This window comes from Mixophyes fleayi, chromosome 4 (genome assembly GCF_038048845.1).
Source record: "Mixophyes fleayi isolate aMixFle1 chromosome 4, aMixFle1.hap1, whole genome shotgun sequence".
Classification (NCBI taxonomy): Eukaryota; Metazoa; Chordata; class Amphibia; order Anura; family Limnodynastidae; genus Mixophyes; species Mixophyes fleayi.
The window spans coordinates 322,903,389-322,915,367 of record NC_134405.1 but is presented as its reverse complement, the minus strand read 5'-3'; the positions used below and the strand labels follow the sequence as shown (position 1 = coordinate 322,915,367).

The 11,979-nt window shown below is 41.5% G+C and overlaps 1 protein-coding gene across 1 annotated transcript; it reads right to left on the bottom strand.

Annotated features, from left to right (window-relative positions):
* Positions 1–8,229: 8,229 nt before the first annotated feature.
* LOC142153009 (shaker-related potassium channel tsha2-like) lies at positions 8,230–11,449 on the bottom strand. Its single transcript, XM_075210213.1, has one exon. The coding sequence runs from the start codon at positions 10,811–10,813 to the stop codon at positions 9,371–9,373; it is 1,443 nt and encodes a 480-aa protein (XP_075066314.1). The 5' UTR covers positions 10,814–11,449; the 3' UTR covers positions 8,230–9,370.
* Positions 11,450–11,979: the final 530 nt, after the last annotated feature.

Here is an 11,979-nt window from a genome sequence, read left to right as displayed (position 1 = left end):
GTAAAGTCTTCTGTCCTCTCCAAAGTGGTAGATCTTCTGGCATGTAACAACCTGCCCATTTCTCTAAGCTTCTGCCGGATGTATTCATGTTTGACAACATCTGAACCCACACAGTTGAAGAGATGCTGTCACATCTACATGATGCATCGGTCATTTTTGACTTCGAAAATAAACAATAAACAATGTTATGTGTTTGTCCCCCGTGTCTACGCGCCAGGAACAAGCAACTGGCCCTGCGGAACAGACACCTGAGCAGCAAACTGCACCTCCTCAGCTGGATACAGGGCGAGAAATGGCCCAATCCATTGCAAATTTCCAGGTCTTGCAGTCTCAGTTTATGGACACTCAGACGAGACATATGTCTCATATTGTTGGACATTTGAGGCGTTCCTACCACAGTACTAGCCTCATTCCTTCTGCATTAAATTGCATAGCTGCAGCTATTGAGCAACCCAATGTCAGCATGATTCAAATGACTGGTGCTGTGGAGGCCTTACACACCACAGTAAAGGAGGTCAATGCAAACGTGAGTCGTATGGCTACACAAATTCACCAGGACATAACGGTACGGTTACTTTTGCCAGTGTCCTCTACTGAAACCAGTTTGGCTAGTACGCCAGGATGCTCCGTGCAAAGTACTCAGCCAAGGAGATTTGCTCGCACCAGGGGGGGCCGAGGAAGAGGAGAGAGTGTCACCCGAACCTCTGATGTACCTGCCAAAAGGCGTAGATAGGCTAATGTGTGTGGTTTTAACTAACAACCTGTAAAATATTTTTATTTTATTTTGAAGTTCAGAAAAATGTTGCACTATTTACAGCAGGTTAAACATCAGTTACGTGTACACTGCGCACATCAGAAGTTGAGTGTGTACATTGTGGGGGATGCAAAATTCATCTATACTTGAGCTTATGTACCACAATAAATGTTGTTTAACTTAAACACAAAAAATCTGTCTGTCCTGCCTGTAAAACACTATTATACTGCATGTAAAAAGTTGGCACTATTGGTACTTACGCATTGCCACCTGTCTAACACTTAGCATTGAATATTAAAAGTTGCACATGACCAGAACTCACTATCCTGTGCTCAGAAAAAGCAAAGAAATATGGGTTAATTTTACACATTACACCTTTAAATAAAAAAAAAAATGTATAAATTTAACTTATGTTAACAAAGCCAAACTAGCAGAAACTGTATGCTGTTAGGTCAATCACGCCATTCACAACCACCTCTTTTATTTTGGTAGTTTGAATGGCGTTTTTCCGGCGGTTTGTCAAACCCCTCCAAAGTAAATCCGGCTGTTTGTATGTTCAACATTGTTAAAATAGGGATGGCAGATTGTAAAGTGATGGTTTTGTACAATGTCTTTTCTGGACGTTTTTACGGTGGTTTTGCCTTTAGTAAATCCGGCGGGGGCAAAACCACCGGCAAACCGCCCTTTAGTAAATCTAGTCCTTAGTGTATGGGACTGTGTGTATTCTCATTAAGTTGTATTATGCTTTCTCCATAACATGTATTAAAGTAAAGCAGAAGTATTGGAGAGACAGAGGGCCTGATTCATTAACAAACACAATATTAACGTAATGTACGTCTTTTACAAAACGCACATACATTGGGAATACGCATGTCCCTATTCAACAAGGAGTAAATGTGAAGATATGTCTGTTGATGAATACGGATCTAGGTACACTCTGCTCTAACAGACAACACACTACAGGATACGTCAAAAACTGCATGTAATTAAGCAGCTCCGTTTCGTCAGCTCTGTCCTATACAGCAGCTGCGGCGCTGTCTAAGAAGCGTCCGCGGTGGTGCTGTATACACTACAGCACCACCGCGGACGCTTCTGTGACAGCGCCGCGGCTGCTGTATAGGACAATGGCCACTTAGTTAGCGCAGGGGGGGGGGGGTTTCTAGAGACTCAGAAACACCCCCTGCGTGCGCCACTGCTGTGTATAAAAATATAATTCTATAAATGATCTCTATCTAAGATACAAACATAATGTTATTAACAAAAACATATGTATTAACATTTTTACATATGAAGTTGACCATGAGATGGCAATTATTTAGCTAAGGGCCTTATGTAGATTTTACATTGTATTCCAAGCTACTCGTATATTAAGATATATGTGACTCGGAGTAATCCGTAAAATCGTCAACAGCGCAGATCTTACACTAGAGGGAATGCAGCCACAAGAGTTACACCTCCTAGAGGCGTATCCTGGCTACTGCACCCTGAACATAGTATGTAAGGAGCATTAATACACTCTTACTGTGCCCTCCCACTTCCTAGTGATGGGAGCCTCCATGACACAATTCCTGTCATTTTGGCCCCAAATGTACATGAATCGCCGCACCCCGGTCCCACTCCATCCTCACACTTCCCCTCCCCTCCGGAATCTCCTGAAGGGAACGAGTAAAAAGTCATTAAGTTTGATAAAATTTAAGTTTTCTGCTGCTCACTGCGCAATTGTAAAAAACACGTTTTGCGCTTACCCCATATATGTTAAATATTGTTTCATAGATTTAAAAACATAAATTGGTTTTGTAGAAAAGGGCCATACATTTGTTCAATCTTTACATGTCAATTAAGTAGCTTTCCTTCCATATACATGTGATTAATATTTTTTCTACATGAAAGAGCATCTATAGGCTTATATAGCTACCTGCTAAGGCCAATAGTAATAATAAAAATACTTTTCCATTATTTTTTTGATGATTACTGTTATATATTTACAGCAGTCCCTTCAAAATATACGACTCTAGTTATCCCAAGGATACCAATTATGTGTTTCAGGGAGTCTAATTGACAGAAACATGGATATGTCGGCTTTTTAACTTTTATTTAGACTTTTTTTCCACTATTTTTACCTTTCTTTTTAACCAGAGGAGACTTTTAGAAGTCATAAGAGACTGAAACAGGTCTCCACAATTTTTATTACTAATAGTTCCGCTACAACCTGAGTAGCGGTAACTATTAGATCCATATAGAGCGCTACTTGGTTGCATATGAGGTCATTTGCAAGGGTCATATTAAGTGAAGGGGTTAAAGTCAGGGGCATAACTAAAGGGGGAGCAGGCGGTGGGGCAGCTATGGAGGGCACATAGATCAGGTGGGTCCACCAATCACAGCCCATACCCAAATTTAGCTATGGGTTCCAGCGATGTACTGTTCTACCCCTGTTTAAACAGGACCCATCAGCGACACACAGCCAATCATATTGTGAGCTTGCATTACGAGAACACAGCCTCTCCACTAACTAGCAAACATCACTGAGGTCTGCGCCTCATGCCTCATGCCTCAGATATATCATTAGTTCCTAGCAAACTGATAGGATGAAGGTGTGTAAGTAAATGGTGTACTTAAAAAAAATATTTCCTGTTTCTCACTCTTGGAGAACATCTAATTATTTTGGCCTCGCTATATAAAGATAGTGTGACAGGATGGACCGCCTATGCCACCCTCTGTTGTTGCTGGGAACCGGCTGGGCTTACTTTGCCACCGTTCCCTTTCGTTATTTCGAATACGCCCCTACTGCCGCAGTGGGAGGGGCCTGCTGCCACCACTGAACTCCTTTATGGCGCTCAGAACCTCGTTCCTTCTGGGTAACTGTCATTGCTAGGGTACTCCTGTACTTGGACTGGTAACTCCGGACCTCTTACTATGGATCCGGGTTGCTGTGGTAGGATCCTCCCTGGCCTATTGTCACTCACCAGACTGTGAGTGCTTCTTCCCGTGTATTTAGGAACCGTGGCCGTCTACCATCCTGAGGGTCTGCGCATGCGCAGCCCTTTCAAACCTTCAGTACCTGTCCCTTTAGTTAATTGGTTGATCAGGCAACACTCCCTATTTAAAGCACCTGAGTTCCATACCTCGTTGCCTGATCTTGGAGTCTCATTCCCCATGAGCCTCTGAAGGTGTTCCTGTGTTTCCTCGTGTATTCAGCGCTGCTGATTCCTGTGGTTTCCAGACCACTTCAACTCTCCTGTGGTTTCCAGACCACTTCAACTCTCCTGTGTTTCATCGTGACTGTTTAGCTGATTCCTATCCGCTGCCTCCGTGCACTACAGTCTTCAGCTCACTTCAACTCTCCTGTGTTTCATCGTGACTGTTAGCTGATTCCTATCCGCTGCCTCCGTGCACTACAGTCTTCAGACCACTTCAACCCTCCTGTGTTTCATTGTGACTGTTTAGCTGATTCCTATCCGCTGCCTCCGTGCACTACAGTCTTCAGCTCACCTCAACTCTCCTGTGTTTCCCCGAGACTGCACCAGCTGATTCCTATCCGCTGCTCTCCGTGCTCAACAGTTCCAGCTCAGCTCTACTCTCCCGTGTGTCATCGTGACTGCACCTGCTGATTTCTATCCGCTACCTCCGTGTACCTGCAGAGTCCTGCTGGCTGCTACTCCTCAGTTCTACCCGTGTCTGCAGCAACTGATCCGCTCTCCGTGCTTCTCAGTGTTCCTGCCGGTGTCTACTCGCCAGTCTGCATCGGATCTACGCCTCGCTGCTTTCATCTCGTCTAGACCATCGCTACTCTTCAGGGTTCTCCAGGAGTCCAGTTCTACATACTACTGCTTCCTGAGTATTTGTTGCTATCCCTGTTGGTCTACCTACCTGTGCGCTGCACCTACTTGATTACCGCTTCACCCTCCAGGGACTTCGCATCCTGCCGGCCTCCAGCCGTTCAGGTATCTCTGCACTCCTGTCTGACAGCCTGCTCCTGAACCACGGTATGCATACTTCTCATTGACTGTGCTCGTGTATTGCATATCTTGCTGGACTGAGTTGTTCTCCTCTGGAGCTTACTATCCGCTGAGACTATTGCCATCATTGACTGTGTTATCTTTTGCCCGGATAGTTCTTGTGACTTTATATTATTGTGCAGTGCTGTTCAGTCATTACTATATTGTGCATGTCATTGTGGATCAAGTTCAGGGTGCCCGTGTATCCTCTGTATTGCAGTCTCTCCCCGTGCTCCTCCTCACATATATATTCAGTGGTACAACTTGCTAGAGGCAGACCACTGATCCCTGTTCCCTGTGTCACCTGTTCCAGTGTCCTCTCACATAGCAGTAGTACAACTTGCTAACGCAGACCACTGACTCCCCGGATACCTCCACCTGGATTCCATTCCTTCACCTAGACAGCGGTACAACTTGCTAAACGCAGACCGCTGACTCTCATCACCTCCTCGTTGCTGTTGGACATTCCTCCTCATTATAGCAGTGGTACAACTTGCTACCGCAGACCACTGACTACCCTCACGTTTCCTTTGTCCATTCAGTTCCTCGTGTACTACTATATATATATTACCAGTGCTGCTAGTCATAGACTTTCACGAGCATCTCTATCATCTGCTGTCTCCTGTTCCGTGATCACCCCGCTACCAGTGTACCATATTACCATCTATACTGCTCTGGTAAGCCCATCACCTGGTGATCCCTGGGTAAAGACTCCTAGTGCCCGTGACACCTATCACACTGACCAGAGCTGCAGGTAGCAGGCAAAGTGGTGGTACTGGAAAAACTTGGGTCCAAACCTTAGAATCAGCCGGAGAATGGATTCGATTTTAGGGTCTAATCAGCAGGTCACAGGATTACAGCGATATTGAAGAAGTTGTCAAGCAGGTCTTTGAAGCAGAGTGATGTTTTATTGCTCAAGTGTCCTGACAAGGACAGTCTCACTGATTTAGGGTATCAGTGGTCAGGTCAGATGGAACATCAGAATGATACATTTCAGTGTACAAGTCAGAGCATTTATACCTGTCAGACACATGCTATTTTTAGCATCAGGATATACTCTATTTACACAAACATAAATTTTACATGCATTGCAAAGCCAATAATATTTATACTTAGCTATGAAATTCTTAAAACCCTTGCTGTGATATCCTGCATCTTTGTTTGAGATGCAGGAAATATAGCAGCACGTTTTAAATTAAACCTTCCTGTCTCCAAGTTAAACCTCACACATCAAAAGATCTAATTAACATGGGGCCTTTCATCAGACCGTTCGGAATACATATTCACACAGAACAACAAAAAACAAAACAAGCTAGTTTCCCACATGACAATACACAAGAGGCTTTGTAAACACAGGCTCATTGTATCAGATATACACATCAGAAATAGGCATTTCCTATAGCAAGGTTAGACAAGAGATGAATTTCTTCCCTTGGTCTCAGAACTAACTATTACGTATCTCACAATATAACCAATATCAAAACATAAGTGCAAATGCAATTACATAAATAAGTGCCCTGCGCTATTTGCTTTAAATACATTTTTACCAAAAGTTATTTAATAGTGATCCAGTCACAGATAGTATTAAGAAAATGACACAAAAACAGCACATAATTTCAAATACTTCAACAAGTCATAGAAATTGTTCTCATTATATTTATATACCCTGCATAATGCTCTTTTATGCTAAAGTGATTTTACTGTTACCTATGTATTTCATTTAGTGTCATGACAGCCTTGAACAATGCCCTATATCAAAATAATAGTAAATACCTTAGTGACAGAGAAAGTTTTTAAATCCCTCTGTGACGGTGCACATCGCAATGTTTAGTCACTTTTACATAACGTTGCATTCTGATAAACAGTCTGACACATTTTAAAGGAAACAGCTGACACTGAATCACCATATTCACCAGGCAGTATTCCTTGACATGGTCTTGATTTGATAAAAAATGGACTTAAACTATCAGGTATAAAAAAGGGTTCTGTAAAATATTGAAAGGAGAAACATGTTTTAGAGGAAATGTATAGGACAAGATACGACATATTCTAAATGAAAATATACAATGGAAAGGTAGTGGGTGCATTTTCTGGATTCCCAAATAATGTGGCAATGTAAAATACTGTACAAATAGTTACAAAGCTACAAGGAAGATATAAAAATAATAATAATAATAATAATAATAATAATAATAATAATAATAATAATAATAAATGATGAATAGGGCTCCAAATTAAATGAGCACCAAATATTTTTGATAAAAGACAAAGTGGTAAAAGTATCGACCGGCAGTTATTTAAAACCACCAATTCTCAGTGGTCTGCCTTCATTTTTCAAAACTGCAATTTTATTAAAGGAAAAGCCCATCGAGTTTCGCCTTTAATAAAATTGCTGCTTTTAAAAAATGCCGGTAAACCCCCAAGAATCTGCATTTTTAAGTAACTGCCAATTGACCCCAAACTATAATCAAAAATGTTTTATACTTTGTGTAAAATAAATAGAACTGAGCTTTATAATTCTTTATATCAAAACATACTTAGTTATTTTTATATTTATAGCTTTGTTATGAAACTCCTCACTGTGGCATTGTTGTTCCTAATAACAAAAAAAATAACAATCCACAGACATTGTGTAGATGTGGAGCATCAAAACAAAACTCTAAGTAAAAAAACATTTATAAAATAAACAATGTTCAATTATACTCAAATAATGCATGGTTTTAATAAATATAGGTAATTGCTCAGAACCGTGTACGATTTCAGCACTGATTGTATAAAAACTATTTTACCTACTGTACGAGCAATAGTAAAATGCGCCTGTCATATTTCCACAGTGGAGGCAGTCATTTTGTGGACTGTACCAATTTTCAAGAGCAAGCAGTCTTATTGATTTAGCTGACAAATGGATGCATCCACTAGGTGCAAAGGAAGAGTCTACTTTAATCTTCTTGTTAAAGTACAAATATCATCAAAATATATATTTTTTTATTTGTTTTCTAAAATGAATTTTAGTTAAGCAAAGCAATTTCTGTCAATAAGAAAAAAAGGTTTTATTATGTTCATTATTTTCACTAGTATCCTGGGTCGTACTTACATGAAAATCGCAGATGTCACTGCTAAGGAACTTTAGAGAAAAATCATTTAACAGACAACAAAACAGTAATGAGAAATGTTATTAGAATTTGAGAAATGTGATCAAAATAATTGCAAAATTAAGTTATAAATAATTATATAGCATCCTACATCATGATGACAGTTCCCCTTTAAATAAAACTTTAAGGGGAAATATAACTTTACTTTGAAACACATGCACTCTGATCTGGTATCTGTCAATTTCCATAATGTCCTATTCTATGTAATCTTTGCCTGGCAACAGATGAGTCGTCACGGTGATAGGTCATGTTTACTGATAATATCGTGCGGTGATAGTATTCAACATATGGATCAATTGGAACCAAATAAACGAATGCAATGAAAAAATATCAGTAAAAAAATATATTTTACTGCATGTATGGCTGATTTAACATTAATGTAACCGATTCCACAATATACATTACTGCCAAACCTCTTTCACCTCTGGCCCCTAGATGAGAGTTTCTCTAAACAAGTGATTTAGTATCGTCTGGTCTAATGCATGGTAGATTCAAATATGTACACAACCCAAGTTTTTTTTACCTTACACTTCACTTTACAAGGCACTTACAGATAAGGAAATATTTGGTAAACCAACAAAAGAAAGCACACCACAAAATTTAACCCTTCACCAAGTTCAGAAGTGCAGAAATCTCTAGCAGTCAAAGAGTTAAAAAAAATAATTCCAAGAACAGCAATGATGTAAACAAATGAAGACACAGTGCAAAAAACTGCAGATGTTTATACACTAAGGTGAGGAAATGAACCAATCATTCAGTCATGGCTGCGAGCCTTCACTCTTCCGTATATTGACTTTTTTGATTACACTGTATGTTCCAACATAAAGTGCATTATGATGACGTTATCATTTTTCTGCAAATAAACATTAAACAGTGACCTTGCGTTGAATTAGATGCGTACGTTTCTGGTCACAGCTCCAGACAGCTCTTCTTCAGCCCTAGAGGCTCACGATGGTTCTCATATGATAATCAGAGTCCTTGTCAGTGAATGGCACGGTTGCAAAAATCTATCCAAAACAGTTTCTGCCATGTAAGTAATGTGCTAGCGTGTGATTGCTGTGGATTGTCACTGCCGGGTAGAATATTACTTGGGAAAGCCAGATCCACACATAAATCTCCTTACTTAGAAGCAACCAACAATTAGACTTCTGCATAGAGTTGTCTATTTATACAATATCACCATTCTCACTATGTATAGGTTTACTGTGCATTATAGTTATTAAACACCCACACCATCTCCATCCTAATTTAATTGACAGGTTTAAAAGAAAAAAGCAATAATTCTAGGACAACCTGACAGCTAGGATTCTCATTATTAAACATCTACTGTATATTCTTCACTCTCCACAGTGCATGGTCACCTTCTTGCACACATCACAGGCTGGTGATGATGTGCTTGCCAGCACTACCAGTGAGGTCGTTACCAACAGACCTGCGTTGATCGATTGTTCTGGGGACTTACCAAGAGGTCATACCTCAGTTAACTTTGTTTGTTCTGCATAGTTTTTGTTGGCAGTGAATTGCGAATATTTGGATTCATCCGGGTCTTCCGATTCCATATAATCCGATTTGTTGAATGACTGTTTGCTTTCACTCTTTTTTAGGTCTCCAAAAGAAGAGGGTTGCTGCCCACAGGTGACGTGGGTGTACTTTGAATGCTCTTCGTGGTCATTCTCCCTGTGATAAAAGTAGTTAAAATTGGAGACGATGACAGGTACTGGAAGGGCGATGGTTAAGACACCAGCTATGGCGCACAGAGACCCTACTATTTTCCCACCAATGGTTAGAGGGTACATGTCACCATATCCCACTGTGGTCATGGACACCACTGCCCACCAGAAAGCTTCAGGGATGCTGGTGAATAAAGACTCTGGGTCATCGGTCTCTGCAAAATACACAGCACTGGAGAACAAGATGACGCCAATGAAGAGGAAGAAGATGAGAAGACCAAGCTCCCTCATACTGGCCTGCAATGTTTTGCCTAAGATTTGAAGCCCTTTAGAGTGCCTGGAGAGCTTGAAAATCCGGAATACTCTTACCAGGCGGATGACCCTCAGAATAGCCAAGGACATGGCCTGTTGCCCATTGTTACTGTTCTGAGCCAACTCGGTTCCCAAGGTAATGAAATAAGGGATGATGGACACAATGTCAATAACATTCATGATGTTCTTGAAGAAAGCAGGTTTGCTTGGGCTGGCAATGAATCTGACCAGTAGCTCAAAGAAGAACCAGATGATGCACAGAGTCTCAATCAGGAAGAAAGGGTCAGTTAAGATATGTCCCTTTGTAGTGCGGGTTCCATTGACCACTAGATGTTCACCTGAGAGCCTAACTTCTTCCTTGAATTCGGGCAGAGTCTCCAAGCAGAAGATGACTATGGAGATAAGAATAATGAGGACAGAAATAATTGCAATGCCCCTAGCGGGTCCTGAACTCTCTGGGTACTCAAAGAGTAACCAAATCTGCCTCTGAAAGTCATTATCAGGCAAAGGGCGCTCTTCTTCCTTGATGAACCCTTCGTCATCCCGAAACATCTCTATGACCTCCTCTCCCAGCTCATAAAACTTAATCTCCTCCAAGAAGATGTCAACTGGGACATTGACCGGTCTGCGGAGCCTGCCCCCAGATTGATAATAATACAATATAGCATCGAAGCATGGGCGGTTGCGATCAAAGAAGTACTCATTTCTTAACGGGTCAAAAAAGCGCATCCGTTTCCTTGGGTCTCCCAGCAAGGTCTGGGGGAACTGAGCCAGAGTTCTCAGCTGGGTCTCAAACCGGAGCCCTGATATGTTGATGACCACCCTCTCACAGCAGTCCTGGGTGACCCTTTCTGGATCATAGCCCTCTTGTCCCAGGGCACTAAGGGGCAACAGTGTCTCATCCACGGTCTCCCCGGACACCACAGTCATCTCTCCCTCTTTAGGTTATTGTCTCTCTTCAATATTGGAGCGCAACCTCTGCCCCTGGGTGGCTGAAGAGACCCTAAACAGCTGCACCCCACATAATCTGTGCCTTTCAGTCTTTCCGTCTAAACACCTATTCACAGCAGATCGGCAGTTCCCCCGTTGCTGTGCATCCTCTTCCACTCCAACAATCTCACACTGATGCGCCCATCACATCTGTACAGAGTCTCTGATTGGCATCTCTGCGCTTGGCAGTCTCCATATTCCCTTGTTGCTCAGGATCTTCTAAATGGGTAGCATCAGTTTTTTTCTTCTTCTATGCAATCAGTTGATTGTAAGAGTCTGATATTGACTGTGCCCCCTCCTTGTGTGAGTTCCTTTGCGGTTACACTAGACTGGCTGTCACTGAGCTAGAACCTGCTCCAGTCTTTCGCCCTCCCCAAAGAGCACTGACGTCCAGACGCCAAATAACAGGGGATGTGTCACACGCGAAGCAGCCACCTCTGGTTTAGCTCATTGCCAAACCTTCTCTCTTTCCTTCCCCGTCTCTGTTCCCCTTGTTTCGTTACATGGTCTATAAGAATTAGCACATCGATTTAAACTTCTACTAATTAACCTTGTGAGAGCTGGTAAGCAGAGGGGACACTGACATTCCTGATAGCTTAATGACTTGTCCCTCTAGGAAGAACATGTATCCATCACCAGTTGCAATGACAAATAGATGATGCAAGCATCTTAGAGGATAAAGCTGACAGGCAAGTTTCAAGTTCAAACTTGCATTTTATATAGATTCATATTTTTAATGGAGAGGATCTGAAGCTGCCCATCTATTTTTGTTATTATACAGAACATACAAAGAGCTGGATGGATGTATAGACAGATCGATCGATACAAATGCAAATAATGCATAATAAACATAAGCTAAAACATTGTGGCATAGAAATCATTCCCCGTATGAGCTTGCAATCTAAAGGCAGGGCTAATCCTGTAAAATATTTCTTCTTTTCAGTTTGTTTACAACCATCATTTTTTTACATGACATATTGGACCTCATTTAGAGTCGGACGCAAAGTCCGTTTTAGGCACATCCAACAAAAAAACACTACCACGCATGTGCAGAAAGCACCAAATCCGCCTGCATCTTGGACGCAATTAACACTTGCGACAGCTTG

Coding starts and splice junctions, on each gene's coding strand:
- LOC142153009 (XM_075210213.1), bottom strand. CDS start 10,813: ATGACTGTGGTGTCCGGGGAGACCGTGGATGAGACACTGTTGCCCCTT.